We start from the raw sequence: 14,550 nt of genomic DNA, 5'->3' as shown, positions 1-14,550 counted from the left end.
TGCACCACAGACACATACACACACGGTGTGGTGACCAGCAGAAGACACTCGGTGCCAGCACTCCTGCAGGCATACAAGGTCCATTACAAAAGGAGAACCATGGGAAGATGATGCCTTTTAAAAGGAAGTTAAAAACAGCTAGCTAGAAAGGATAAAATCCCGGTAGATGGTATGAAATTTGCTTAAAGCCATCCTCCTAGAGAGTCAGGAAGGATCAGGAGAGCCTGGTGGTTGGCCATTTGTTCATTTAATCCTATATGTCCCTTTCTGTCAGCTCTTAGGACTGCCATCCCACCAGCATCACAAGCTTCAAACACTAATTACAGCAGCCTGACCTAAGTCAATCCCTCCACCTGCATGAAACAGAGAAAAAGTATTTGCTGTCTTTCTGCAAAGGGAACTAACCCATGCTTTGGGGGTGGAAGCATCAGTTCTTTATTAGTGTCAGCTACGGGAACAAATAAAACTACAGAACTCAATAAATTCACTAAAAATGATGATCAGCACTTGTCATTTCCTGGGCAACTGAACCAGACTAGGTTCCACACTGCATTTTCACAAGATGCTTTCAGTGGCGAGAAAAGAATTAATGTGGGAATTTTTTTACAGGTGCAGGAGGAAGAAATTCTGCAAGGTTTACAATACACACAAAAAAATAGGATGGGGCACTGAAGACAAGCCAGGGTCACTGTACGGGCACGATTCCAAAAGCATGGTGGGCTTGCCGCTGCTGTTCTTCAAAGGCAATGTTCTCAGGGCTCGCTATCAGTCCTGAAGTCTACAAGAAACAAAGAAACCGCATATGCAATTTTCAACTGCTAGAGGAAGAATTTCATCCAGACAAGATGAAATTCACCTGAACTTGGATTAACACAGTTTCCTTGAGATCACAAGTCAAGAAAATACTATCTTCAAAGGGGTATGTGAGAGTCTGAATTGCTTCTTAATGTGTCTGTCTCAGCCTCAGCAGCAGGGCCAGCTCTCCTGATCAAGCCCACACAGGACCACTAATATCTTATAGGGTATCTACTGACAAGGTTCTGCAAAAACCACTGGGAAGTCCCCGGAAAGATTGTGCTTGTCCCCACTAGACCTACAGAAAAGCAAGGTCCTTTCCTATCTTCCTTTCTGGCTGGACAGTCGTTGCCCTTGTCAACATAGGAAAAAAAAACCAAACCAACCCCACACAGAACTATGTCTGCAGTACGATTAAGTCTGGAAAATGGAGGATGCAATTTAAGAAATGGAATATTACAGTCAAACATACTTATGTTGCTCATCAAGCCTTTCTTGGTCAGGACAAGAAACCCAATCCCCAGTTTCAGAGTCAGAAACCAGAGACCCTGAGCACACCATGCACACACCGACGCCTGCAACAGCTCCGTGCACCTACCCGGGGTCACTGCAGGAATGCCGTGGTGCTGCTCTTGTGCGATGTCTCGGTAGCCTGGTGCGCTTGGAGAACAGCCACTGCTTCCTCGATCTTACAACAGAGAGCACAAGGCGGGGAGAAGTTGAGTTGCTCCAATGTAGGAGCGCACTGCACAAGAAGTGCAATATTCCAGGTCCTGATCTGGCCTCTGCACAGACCCACTTCCAAGAGGTAAAGGACTTTAATAATAATAAAATCCAAGTCTGCTGCTCTTGCAGGAGACTGATCAGCCCAAAGATCTCTTCTGCCTCTTCCCTAGGGAAATGCTGGGGCATCTCTCCTTTTCTATAGGCGTCAGAACTTGCCAGAGAGAAATCAGACTTCTCCGTAGATGAAGCTGCCTGACACCACCCAGCAGAGCTCAGGCTCCTTCACAAAAATGTCAATGAAAGAGTAAAAGTGAATCCTGTCTCCAAGGAGCAACAAGGAGATGCAGTCAATTCACTGCAACTGTTTTGATGGGAGCCAAAGCTGAATATTCACCAGGATTAAGGAGGAAACTGAAGAAATGCTGCAGAGAGGCAGCGTTTATCTGGTTTCTATTCTCAGGAAAGAACATCTCCCTATCTCCTTCCGGAGAGCAACACCCACCCTGCTTTTCCCCTCTCACTTCCCAGCCACCTCCAAACCACCCTCAGAGCTTGGCCTGGGCTTTTGGGGAGGTGCTCCAAGGTTCTCCGTTTGCTGAAGGTGGGCAGGCATTCAGGCACTGGGTGCAGTGCCATCAATGCGGGGCCCTTTCTGCTCATTTTTCACTGAAAAAAAAAAACCAACCCAAAAAACCAAAACCAAAAAAACCCCAGCTACTTTCTCTTCCCAGGGCTATCAACATCCTTGGCCCATCTTCTGGGCCATGATCACCTTTCCTTGCAGCAGCAGGTTAGCCCTTTGGGATGTGATCTGTTTGGGCACCGAGTGCCTCCTACCTTGCCGTGCAGGGAGTCGGGGGACTCCAGGAGCAGCAGCAGCTCGGTGTTATCAATCTCCAGCAGCATCCCAGTGATCTTGCCAGCCAGCGAGGGATGCATTGCATGGATCAGAGGGTACAGGCGCTCACCTGCTCCAAACACCAGGAAGGACATCAGCGCTGTGCAAGACCTCCAGCATTTTCAAACCCAGTGCAAGCCCTCCTGCCCTCCCAGGTCTGTCCTTTCAACTGAAAAGGGATACAAGGGTGGTGATGGTGGTGGAGGGGGAAAAAAAAAAAAAAAAAAAAAAAAAAAAATCACTGCTCACAAGCAAACCTATGCCAGCATGTCACAGCAACAGACTTTGCAGGCAGGGAAGCTGCCAGGTAAAGCTAGACAGCAGCAGGCACCTGCCATGGGAGAAGGGCAGTGGAACGGTGAGTGCTGCCCACGCCTGTCCACCAGCATGCATGTGAAGGGACCTGCTTCTGCAGGAGCAGTTTCTTCCTGGGGCGGGAAAAGCTGGTCCATGCTATGCTTTTGCCAGGCCAAGCTGGCGAGGCAGGCAGAGCAGGGCAGCCTCCCTGCAGCAGGGCGAGCGATCCCCTCCCACGCCACGGGCACCGGCCGCTCCACCAGTGGGACGCCAGACAGCACCCGAAGCCCAAGGACTGTGCGGCAGAGCTGACCCTAACCCCTACGGCCACCAAGCTGTTCATCAGCGCCTGAGCGTGGCGATGCAGGATGGCTCAGAGTTCAGGGGAATCGCACATGCCCTGGTGCAGCCTGGCCAGGCAGGACGGAGCTCTGCCTCTCCTGCAGAGCTTCGCCAGACACTGTCTCGCTGCTAGGCAGCTAATATAGACAGGGAGTGGTTTTGCTGCTTCCATACGCTTCCAACAAAGCCTGAATTTATTTATTTTTTTTAAAAGCAGCATAATATCAGAGCAGTGACACAAAGGCTTACAGCTTCTCCTAGCAGCTAAGTTTTCCCTGGTGCATGCAAGTCCACATGCCCGCACAGCCCCACAGCTGGATCTTCTCCAGCAGAACAGCCATGACACCCACCTATCATTTGCTTCTGCTCCTGAGGAGGGGCTGCTGCAAGCATGGATGCTGTCAGCGGCTCCTGCCCCTGGACATGCACAGCAGGTTCTCCCGCCTGGAGAAAAAACAGAGAAGAGCAGCAATCAAAGGCTGGAGCGACGTGCGAGTTACCTGGCATGCAGGAATGGTGCTGGTCCCCAAACAAAGTGGGGCATTTCCCCCTCCCGAGATGCTGATGCAGACTCCGGCATTGCCTGTTTGTATCCAAATGCCGGCTTCCAGGAAAGCTGGAGCCAGGCATCACAGCTGCACGGCTATTGGATCCATAGCCCCAGTTACCCCAGCAGCCCCCAAGAAAAGTCCCCATAGCACCAGTCATGAACAGAGCCATGGGGCTGCCTGGGGTCAGCAGTCACGTTAACCCAGAGCAAGACCAGGACCGATGCAATGTTGCGGTGCCTGTGCCAAAGCCGGGAGCCCACAGAGCGGTTACCTGCGGGGCCACCACGGGCGGCTGGGCATTCCTGACAGCTGAGGAGTACTTGTACTGCGGGGCACCCCGCGGCAGGGTGGGCGAGGAGGGCACCCGGGTGCTGACCGTCTGCGTCCCAATGTTGGCTGCAATAGGGATGGGAACATTTCTAAGGAAGAGCGCGTTAAACACATGCCTGCACTGGGGAGGCTGAAGCCACAAGGGCAGTGTGCTCAGCCAGAGGGTCCAAAAAATACCCCCATGGGCTCAAAGCAGCCCCCAGGTCAAAGACAGCTTCCCCAGGACAGACAGGGCACTGCCATCCTGCCCGCTGGGCTGGGGCGGTCTGATTTTGTGCAGGGGACAGGAGAGCTGGCAAAGGCACCTAACACCTTGTTGTCCCTCCTCCAGAAACACCCATCTGCATCAGCAGCCAGAGGACGAGGACAGCACGGAGGAGGGGGGGCTGCAAGAGCAAGTGCCCCTGGGCCCCAGCTCACCCTGGCTCCGCTCCTGCAGGGAGGTGAGGGCAGAGAAACAAGGGGACAAGGACAAAGGGAGAGGGGACGAGCCAAAGACAGCCCTCCTCGTCCCCCTACTTGCTTCAGCAATAAGACACTCAACACCACAGATGACCTTGGGCTAAATTGCACAAAGCTGGGAGGGTTCTAGGTAGATGCTGCCCCACCAAACGGCCCTATGTTTTGGGGGACATCAGACATTCACCCACTCACCAAGTGGGCAGCTTCCACCCTACACTACTTAAGTCTCTCCTTAAAGCCTGTCCACAGAGAAGCCTCAGAAGGGGCTATGCTGCGAGCCCCGGTGAGCATCCTCCTCTTCCTCACTCACACAAAAGGCAGGGGGGTGACAGGACAGACACGGGGTTGAAGCAGTCTCGGGGTGAGGAGTGCTCTGGGCACCACGTGCAGGACAGAAGCTGGGTCACCACCCCACCAGCCCTGCAGTGGCACAGCCACATCACGCTGGCAAGGTGGAGGGGACGCCCCGGGACACAGGGACAGCCCCAGCACAGCCAGGCACTGGGGATGCCAGCAAGGTCTGGTTCTCAGGCCACAGCTCCAAACACCTTTAACATGAGTGTGTTTTACTGGAGGCTTGGCCTTGGCAGCAGTTCAGCCAGAGCCTGTAAGAACCTCTACTTCTGCCCAAGAGGTCCTTTCCCAACCTCCATCTCAGTATGAGCACTAAGCCTAGGGTGCTGTGGCTGCATTGTCATCATCTTTAACGAACATATTCAAGGAGCAGCAGCCAACAAGACCAATCTGCATATCAGAGACCTGTCCCATTACCTGAAAGACCACAACCTTCCCCAAAAGTTACATGCTTATTTACTACAGACACCGCTCCAGTCCCATCACACCCGAGGGCAGACTCTTCCATGAGCAATCCCACAAACCAATCCATCTTCAGAGGCAGACCCAAGCTCGCAGCAAGCACCCTTGCCAACGCACAGCCACTACGGCGATGTCCGAGCCCAACTCACCCACTCTCTGGGCCTGGGGGGGCACGCGGGGCACCTGGGTGGAGGCCTGTCTCATAGTGCTGATGTTGGACAGCAGGCGCCGAGGCGGCACGGCAGCCCTCAGGATGGGGGTAGCTGCAGGATATGCTGCTGTAGAGATGGAGCATGATTAATAAAGCTTCTTGATAGCAAAGACATGGAAGGAGACGCGGTGGGGGAGTGACTGCGGTGGGGGAAAGCTCAGGAGCACCTCACCTCCAGGGCCAACCCTAACATCCCATCCCCCGGTGCCCATCACCATGACCCCTGCACCAAAGCCCTGTGCAATTCTCTAGGCAACAGCTCCCCATGGCTACATGCTTTGTGCTGCTTTTACAGACCCTCAGTCTCTAACCAAGCCCAGCTCACGCCGAGAGCCCCCAGGGAGAGACAGGCTGACTCACAGGGAGGCCGGGAGGGCTGCGCACTCCAGCGAGTGGCATGACGGACTGGGATAACTGGGCTGGGGCTGTAGAAGGTAGCTCTGGTTTGCGGCTAGGAAAGGAGAACACGTTATCCAAGGTGACTTGGGAGCTGAGCCAGATCTAACCCAGAGCATCTCAGCAGCTGTGGCACGCAGACAGACAAGCCAAAACCATGCTCTGCAGCATGCCAGGGCACTTAAAGATCGACATCCAGTCCTGCTGCCTGCGTGTCCTCCAGCAGCTCCACTTATCTCCTCCCCATGAGCTTTTGCACCTCTGTAACCCTTCTCCCTCCCCTTGTTTCATCCAGCAGACTTGTGGTCCATGCTTACACCCTCCCACCAAACTCCTCCTTGGTTCCCTCCTCTGAGGAGCAGTCAGTAGCTACTAAATGCCCAGCCCCTCGCCCGGAGCACCCGCACCCCACCAGCATTTTGGCAAGCCCTGCCGCTCACGCAGAAGACCAGCACTGATCCCACCGGTCCCACTAATCCCACGCCAGTGTGCGCCCGGGGCTGCACAACCCGAGATAGGCTCCTTGGCCCGACTGCCGCTCCCCTCCTCCCACCCAGGGCAAATTCGGGTCCCCGCGCAAGGCTGCCATTTGGGAGCGGGGACTCACCTGCGGGATGGGGGGTAGGAAGTACCCCGGGGGGGGGCTGGAAGGAGCCCAGGAGAGGGCCAGGCAGGGCCCTCATGGTGGCTAATCTCTGCATGTACTGATTGGTGAGGATTGCTTTCCGCTCCTCTTTCCTTTGAGCGAGCGCGACGTAGAGGGGCTTAGTGCTGACGATTCGTCCGTTCATTTCCGTCACGGCCTTGGTAGCCTCTTCTGGGGAGGAAAAACATACAAACCCAAACCCTTTGCTGTGGCCACCCTCTGTCATCACCTAAAATTGGATTAGAACAAGACAGCTAAGTCCACAGATCACTGCAGTACCCACGAAGCACGGCGCAGCGGGGGAGTACACCAGGACCTGCCGGCCGCGGGCACCCCATTGCAGCCCTCACGTCCAGGGCGGGATGGATGGGGCTGCACCCGTGGGGCTCCACGGAGAGGCTTCTCTGGGCAAGGGGAGGATTTGCTCAGGCAAAACCAGTAGGTTTGGGAAATGAAGACGGCAGAGTCTGGGCCAGCCCGAGATCTGCAGCCCGTGATCTTCCAGGGGGTCTGTGCCCCAGCCCCGCAGGACTCATGGGCCAGCAATGCTCCGGTGCTTAATGCCACAGGAGCCAGCAAGGGCTGGGATCAGTGGGACACCGTGCCCTGCATGAGGGCTAGGCAGCATCTGTCCCTGGCAGCTGGCAGGTTACAGGTATCTGACCTTAAAAGCCAGACCATCCCTCTGCACCTGTACGCACGGCCTTCAAGAGAAGCTTGACATCAGTCTTGGTGGCAAGACTGACACTTTTATGGTTTTCCAAAAGGCAAAACACCAGCCTGTCACCATGCTCTCCCCACAGTGAGGTGGTGGCTTGTGGGTCATTTCCATTTATATCAGTCTCACATTGGTCCCAAACCACAGAGCAGCTGTGCAATATTCAGAATGATGTGGCTTTTAAGGTCTCATACCCTGCACCTCAGCAGGGCTGGGGTAACTCGGCAAAGCTACAAGGTATTTGCTGAATCAATAAGCTCCTCAGGACAGTGTGGGGTACAAGTGGCATGTTCTTTACACTTGGCTTGAGATACAAGCCATCAGCAGGGAACCATAACTCGACAGGATGATAATCCCAAGCCATTTCTATGGGCTGAGCACACTGGCCAGCTGACCCCAGGAGCCCCAGCGACAGCCCCAGTCCCTCACCTTGGCACTGGTGATGGTGCCGTAAGGAGAGAACTCCTTCCTCAGCCTCTCATCATCTATCCCATCATCCAGGTTCTTCACATACAGGTTGACCCCCTGCAAACAGGCAAAAAAGCAGCTTGGGCTCCCAAAGTTTACAGCAGCTTTTCAAGCTGGATGCGTGTTTCGCCAGCAGCTCAGCCGGAAGGTGGGACATCCCACAAACACGTCCTCTCCAGAGCTGCCTCAGGACCGGTGATGTGGAGAGGAGCCAGGACCACGCATGTGCTCCACTCGTAGGCAAGACACCCTGAGTGAAGAGGGCACCCAGACCATCGCTATGAAGCTGCTCCAAGACCTCAGGAAGCTGCCTCATTTCCAGACTAATATTTTAATTTCTGGAAAAGAGCAAACCCACTTGTTCACCTGCCAATATCCTGGGTTTAGATATCTCTCCTCTTTCCTGATACTGCTTCTCAGGACATTACCAGGCAGTGACTGGACTCCTGTGCAGGTCTTAATTGCAGAAGGGACCAGCACACTGATCTGCTCTGGGGAGCCCTATGCTGTTCCCAAGACAAGGATGTCCCTGGAGGCCCTGGCCAAGTCCCTGGTGCAGACCTGCAGGATGGAGCACCCCGGTCTCCCCTTACCTGGTACCTGCTCACTCGCTCCTGCTTGATCTGCTCAAATTTCCGCTTCAGCTCGCTCTGGCGCTCCAGCCGCTTCTGGGCTCGGCCCACATACACTATCCGCCCATTGATCTCCTTCCCGTTCATGTCGGCTACCGCCTGCCAGTGGAGGGAAGTGCTCTGAGCACAGCGGGAAGCCAACAGCCACAGCTCTACTCTTCACCCACCCCCCCCGTCCAGCCCCACCACGAGCAGAGACCTCCCTGAGCAAGGGCAGGGAAGCAGCTCTGCTCCCCTTTGCCAGGTCCTGCCCATCCAGGCACCCCTGCCAGTGCCAGCACCCAGGCAAGCATGAAGCCAGTGAGGTTGCCCGCCAAGGAGAGGTGGGAAAATCAGCAGGGCACAAGCTCGGGGCTGAGACAGCAGACAGGTAGCAAGGAGCCTCTTGCCTTCTGGGCTTCTTCGTGCTTCTCGAAGTTGACAAATCCAAAGCCCTTTGAGCGGCCAGTGTTGTCCATCATGACTTTGACACTTAGCGTCTTTCCTGCAATAGGAAAGGGAAGTATCTGTCTGAAGAAGGGTGCCCACTGAGGGGGTGCTGTTGGCACGCAGCACCATGCTTGGGAGCCACCATGAGATGCCAGTCCAGCGAGGAGACCGGACGGCCATGGCAGCATGGAGGAGCCAAGCGGGAGGACAGACAGCAGGATCCCCGCTGCAAGGCAGGAATGGGAGGCTGCATGTGTCAGTGAGGGCAATCCCTCCCACCCCGGATGCTGCTTTCATTGCTCTTGGCTCTTCAGTTTCTCTAGCCAGTGCACTGAGCTCCTTTGGCCAGAAGTTATCATCATTTCCCTTATACATGAACACATATACTGGGTTCGTATGAAGGGTATTCACAAATTACCTGAGATAACACTGGCCAAGCATGGACAGTATTGGTCCATGGGCTGGTACGACACTAAACCCTGTCACAAGAGGCATCCTCCAGTAATGGGCTAAACTGAAAAGCCTTTTTTGCTTTAAATTCAGACTCAGCATCTCTTATTCCCAGGGCTGCTATAACCAGACAGCACACTAGTTTCAAGACAATTTAAAAAAACAACAAAACAAAAAAAACCCCAACCACTTCTGTTACTCAAGAAAGTAAAAAACTTCTTTTTTTCAGGAAAGCACCTAATACAAGTTATCCTCCATCATAGCAGCAAAATTGTCAGGACATTACATGCGCTTAAGCCACTGCAGTCCTTTGGTGAGGTGCTGTTTCAGCAAGTCAGACCCTGTCAAGGGAAGGGGCTTGGTATTTCAGGCGAGCTCTTTCCCCAGCTTTCTTTGCAGTTGCCCCAAATCCAGTTTATCAGACATGAGGATACTTTGCTTCAACAACTGTACTCACCAAACTTGGAGAATATTTCCTGCAGTCTGTCGTCATCCATGTCATCCCCAAAGTTTTTGATGTAGACGTTGGTGAACTCCATCGCCCTAGCCCCAAACTCTGCCTCACGCTCTTTGCGGGATTTGAAATGGCCAACAAATCTGCAGGAAGCAAGGAAAGGGACATGAAACCCCCTGTGTCAGGCACAGGCACATCTGTCTCCGTACAGTCCATGAGAGACCCCGTCACCTCAGGCCATGCTTTGCTCACCCGTAAACCCATCCTGTGTTTCACATCCAACAACTTCAGCATGTCCCACTCTGGTGTTCCCCTACCCAGACCCCAATTGGCACTACTGGGATGGGGAGAGTGGTAACACAGGGCACAGCCCTGTGCTGGGGATGTCACCCCAGGAGATGCCAAAAGACCCCAAAGAATGCCACCAAGTGCCAGCTCTCTTCCTCCGAGGTATCCCCAAGCCTCTTGGGCAGCCGCTTACCTCTGCAGAGACAGGGATGTAGAGAATAAGGTGATGCAATGTAAGCAGAGAGCCAAAGAACAACAAAACCTCTTCCTGCCCAGATTATCTGATGCTGACAGCTGAGATCGAGGACCAGCCCTGCTTTGTGGGCAAGCGTTACACCACCTCAGCAATTAAACACAGCCCAGGCTTGGACTCCTTCCCTACCATCAGGAACGGCTCCAAACCGCTATCACACTTCCACCAGCATTGCCCACGAGTGACTCACTGCCCTGGCGAGCAGCAGAGCCACTGTACCCAGCGGGGACGGGGTGGGGAGAAACCAGAGAGCAGCAGGAGGTGGCAGCCCAAGCAGAGCAGGCATTTGCTCCCGAGCGTGCACCAAGGCAAGGGAGGAGCAAAGCCAAGCGCCGAGCCAAGAAGACACTGTCCTCTCCGGCACTTACACCTTCCGATCGTTGAGCAACATCCCATTCATGGTCTCGATGGCCCGAGTCGCTGCCTCGTGAGTCTCAAAGTGAACAAAGCCATAGCCACGGGATCCGTTTTCATCACAAACCACCTACAAACACAGAGGAAGGAGGAGGAAAAAAAGAGACAGACACTGGTGTTCTCCACACGTGCGCATGAGTAAGCCGCAGCAAAACCCACCCTCATTTTTCAGGGGCATTTACCCTCCCTGACATCCTGCTCCCGCTGCAGCTGAGCCGTGTTGGGGTGTTGGCAGCAGGTCAGGGAGCTGGGTGAGCCCAGAACCAGACCCTTAGTGCTTTATATGATGCCCAGGAGCTTGTGGCTCACCAAGACCCAAGTGCCATTGATGCACTGAGCTCAGACAGGACAACATACAACGTCTCTGTGCAGGCACTGGAAAGAAGGGGGGCAGGGGGAAAAGCCCCCATTCGCAGGGAAACATAGCAGGGCCTTTTGGCTTCAAAGCAGGTGGGAATTGAGGAAACTTCATGGGAAGCGAAATGAGAAAGTGAATTTCAGCTGGCTGGAGCACGCTGCCGAGAACGTGGGGCAGCTCTGCAGCAAGCCCTCTCCTGCGTGGCCCACGGGCGCGTGTACCTTGCACGACAGGATGTTTCCGAAGGCAGAGAACGTGTCGTACAGGGCTTTGTTATCAATGGAGTCGTCCAGGTTCTTGATGAAGACGTTTCCAACCCCCGATTTCCTGAGCCCGGGGTCCCGCTGGGACCACATGATGCGGATGGGACGGCCTTTGATCACTTCAAAGTTCATGGTGTCCAGGGCTCGCTCAGCTGGTAAAGAAGTGAGTACAGGGGGAAGAGAGGAGGGTAACAGAAACAGATCTCCTTCCCATCCTACAGCAGCTGAGATGGGCACAGGAATCAGGGATACTGTTGGACAGAGGCTCGTTAACCTAAATGAGACAGGCAGCTCTGCCTCCCAGGGCAGCAGGGCCAGGTAAGGGCTGCTCTCCTCCCCTCCACCCACACCACTCCTTCCTTCCTCCCCCAAAGCATGTCTGACTCCCACGGGATCATCCATTTCACCGCAAGCTCCAGTTTGGCAGATGCCCAACTCATTTACCCAGTAAGGATTTTGGTCTCCAGGGCAACACCTTCCCATCACCACTGCCTCGCTCCAGCATGAAACACCTTTCGGTTACAGCACTGTATCACTGCGATGCCTGCCAGGAGAGGGGCTTCACTTCACACCGTGAGCCAGCAGGCAGCTGGCTGCCCTGGGGAAGGGCAGAAGGAGTTTTGGTGCCCTTCTCCATCAGCTTTTGGAGGGAGGTGACTCTTGCAAGTCACCTTCCTCCCCCCACGAGCCCAAAGCCCAGCTGCTGCATCCTCTCCCAGTCCTTAAGAAGGGATGGGAGCGGGATGGGTCACCATCTGAGAGCACACTGGGATTAGTTACAACCAAAACTCAACATCAGCAGAATATTGCCCAAGCCCCAACAGCTGATGCATCCATTCAGACAACTGCTCCCCCCTTTTCCACTGCCTGCCCTTCCATCTCTTGCATGCCCCAAGCCCCTGTCGCGAGGCAGCTCCTTGGGGCTGTGTTACAGGGAGCGTACCATCCACAGGCTGCTGGAAGTTTATGTAGGCATAGCCCAGTGATCGGCGTGTGGCAACATCCCGACAGACTCGGATGGACATGATGGGCCCAGCAGGCGAGAACTTCTCGTAGAGCATGGCTTCGGTCACATCCGGGTGGAGGTCTCCCACGTAGAGAGAAGCTAACGGATAGCCAGGGCCACTAGCGTTCATGGTCAATCACAAAGCTCAGCTGCGGAGGAAGACAGACCCGAGGCTTCAGAGCACAGGTTTTGGATCACACGCAGCAACCACAGACCCACGCTGAGGCTGGCCCCACCACAGCAGTGCGAGCCATGCCCTTCCCACCAACAGTGGTAGGGCCAGGAATGCCCTAAGGACGCTGCAGTTCCCCAATTTTTCAGGGACATTTCAATGTTGGTGCAAAAGCTGAGCTGCAGCAATCTGCACGTCACAGCCCTCCCACACCTGGGCAACGGCCAGAGGGACGCAACACACCACACAGCCCGATTTGCTCCTTTCGGCACTCAAAACCCAAAAGAAATAAAATGGGAGTTTAATTCCTCAGAAGGTAAATAGCCCTTCTCTACCAGGGGCTTCCATTTTAATTCCTCCCTAACAGCTCCCTCCAGTCGGCCGCTCAGCCAGAGCAAACCCAAGGAGCAAAGGTTTGCTTTGATGCACGGTGCTGCCCTGCCAGGGCAGCAGCTTCCCGCAAGCAGCCCTGCAACCCACGCTCCCAGTGACCCTCTCCATCTCTAAGAAGGCAAACACAGGTTTTTAGCCAGCCTTTCTCAATTTCTCAGCTTGCTGACGAGGCCCTCAAAGCAGGAAAACTGACGCTCAGCCTCTCACTGGTTTTAGTTGGGTATAAAGTTGCGTGTGAAGATGACAGTCACTGCTTGAGACCCCCGAGGTACTGGCTGGGAAAAGAGAAATGCAGCTCCTGCCCTGAAAGCTTACAAGCCCATCTTTAGGGCTCTTACCTTAAAGCTCAAAAGACCCGAGGCACTTATCAAGATACCCTATGGATGCCCAGAATAAACGCAGACGCATAGGAGAGGTGCATTAAGCAATCCCTCAGTCAAAGGCGAGTCAGCACCGCGGGCAGAAGATGGAAGAGCCGTGCATCAGCTCCGTGAGCCAGCCCTGCTCCTCACGCAGCCAAGACGCGCCTCCCGCGGCCCTCACAGCAAGGCTGGCAGCAAAGTCAAGTCAGGCTGAGAGCGCAAACCCAGCATTCCCCTGCGGCTGGCGGGGCAAAGAGCGAGGGAAGGGAGCTAAGAAAGGAGAGGAGGAAGGCAGAGCGGCGAGGGTCGGGCAGAGACCCGGCCCGGGCAGCAGCGGTGCGGTACAGCCCCACCGCCGCCGGCTGCCGAGGGCCCAGCGGCAGAGCCCCTGCGCCCGGCAACGGCAAGGGGACCGAGCACACGCAGCCGGCGGCAAGCAGCGGGCTGCTCGCCCCGCCCGGCCCGGCCCAGCCCCGCTCCGCTCCGCCGGCGGGGACCACCGGCCACCCCCGCCCCGGCAGAAACCGTCCTCGCCGGCCCGGAGCCGGGCGGCGGTGCCCCGGGCGCCGCACTCACGCCGAGCGCTCCGCCGGGCTCGGCTCGCAGCTCCGCTCCGCCGGCGGCCCCCGGCACCGCCCGCCTCTTCCCGCGGCGGCGGCGGGGGCGGGACGGGGCCCTCCCCACCCCCCGCCAGCTGCGGCCCGGGCCGGCCCCGCCCGGCCCCGAGCTGCGCCGGTAACCCCCCCCCCGCACCCCGGGCAGGGCTGGGCGGGGGAGCCGCAGCCCCGCGGAGCTAAGGGGTTCGGGCAGGGAGCCAGCAGTTGCATCTCCTACGGGTTTTGCCAGCTGCAGCCGGGGCGGCTGCCTGCGTGCCTGGTGTGTTTGGAAAGGAAGGGAAGGGTAACGGGGCCGCGCTTTGCCCTTGAACGCTGCCAGCGCTTGCCAACGCTGCGTGGCCCACCCACGCGTTTCTGGGAAATCACCTGCAAGTTCTGGGAGGCGATTCCCTCACGCTAAGAAATCCAGGCAGGAGCCCGTAAGATATGCGCAGCTGGGTACAAACCCACTTGGGCGCTCCCAAACTCCACCGCCAGCTCCCTCAACACCCAACAGAGACCCCTGGTCTCTGCCTTCACCTGTTGTCTGGATGACACACGAGTGTTGTAAGGTCACCTTCGTCCACGGAGATCACACCCCAGCTGTGCTGGACATACTGGTATGTGTGTGAGAGGTGATGATCTGCCACTAAACGACTTGCCGCGCAGCCGAAACACTGGATGAAAAAGCCCAGGAGCCTAGGGCAGCGGGCAGGGCACTTCCACCAGCAACTTCCCCAGCACAACCGTGTCTGCAGGGCTGTCCTGGGCCCGAGTCACCAGCACCTCCACGTTTCAGCCAGACCCGTTCCTCAGCCACACAC

General features: G+C 55.8%; 1 protein-coding gene across 7 annotated transcripts; it reads right to left on the bottom strand.

Annotated features, from left to right (window-relative positions):
• Positions 1-299: 299 nt before the first annotated feature.
• PABPC1L (poly(A) binding protein cytoplasmic 1 like) lies at positions 300-13,769 on the bottom strand. 7 transcript variants are annotated; one of them, XM_030009176.2, is made up of 15 exons: positions 13,709-13,769; positions 12,141-12,352; positions 11,156-11,349; positions 10,531-10,646; positions 9,625-9,764; positions 8,678-8,772; positions 8,250-8,387; positions 7,618-7,713; positions 6,432-6,699; positions 5,367-5,495; positions 3,881-4,005; positions 3,409-3,502; positions 2,359-2,489; positions 1,394-1,483; positions 300-778 (listed from the first exon to the last, which is right to left on the bottom strand). In XM_030009176.2, the coding sequence occupies exons 2-14, from the start codon at positions 12,331-12,333 to the stop codon at positions 1,400-1,402; spliced, it is 1,803 nt and encodes a 600-aa protein (XP_029865036.1). In that variant the 5' UTR covers positions 12,334-12,352; positions 13,709-13,769; the 3' UTR covers positions 300-778; positions 1,394-1,399. The 7 variants fall into 7 exon arrangements, 5 of the variants coding, with proteins under 5 accessions (XP_029865036.1, XP_040978196.1, XP_040978197.1 ...); XM_041122262.1 differs by lacking the exon at positions 13,709-13,769 and having other exon boundaries at positions 11,156-12,215; XM_041122263.1 differs by lacking the exon at positions 13,709-13,769 and having other exon boundaries at positions 5,367-5,492; positions 11,156-12,215.
• Positions 13,770-14,550: the final 781 nt, after the last annotated feature.

The sequence above is a fragment of the Aquila chrysaetos genome, chromosome 3 (assembly GCF_900496995.4).
Source record: "Aquila chrysaetos chrysaetos chromosome 3, bAquChr1.4, whole genome shotgun sequence".
Lineage (NCBI taxonomy): Eukaryota > Metazoa > Chordata > Aves > Accipitriformes > Accipitridae > Aquila > Aquila chrysaetos.
The sequence above is the reverse complement of the archived record's forward strand: the minus strand, read 5'-3'. Positions and strand labels throughout refer to the sequence as shown.

Excerpts from the sequence above, each read along its gene's own strand:
- PABPC1L (XM_041122262.1), bottom strand. The coding sequence starts at position 11,680 with ATGGGAAGGTGTTGCCCTGGAGACCAAAATCCTTACTGGGTAAATGAG. Across the intron at positions 8,388-8,677 it reads AGCACGAAGAAGCCCAGAAG|GCGGTAGCCGACATGAACGG; the intron begins GCAAGAGGCTCC and ends CTCCACTGGCAG. Across the intron at positions 4,006-5,366 it reads CCCCCAGGCCCAGAGAGTGG|CCAACATTGGGACGCAGACG; the intron begins GTGAGTTGGGCT and ends TCCCTATTGCAG.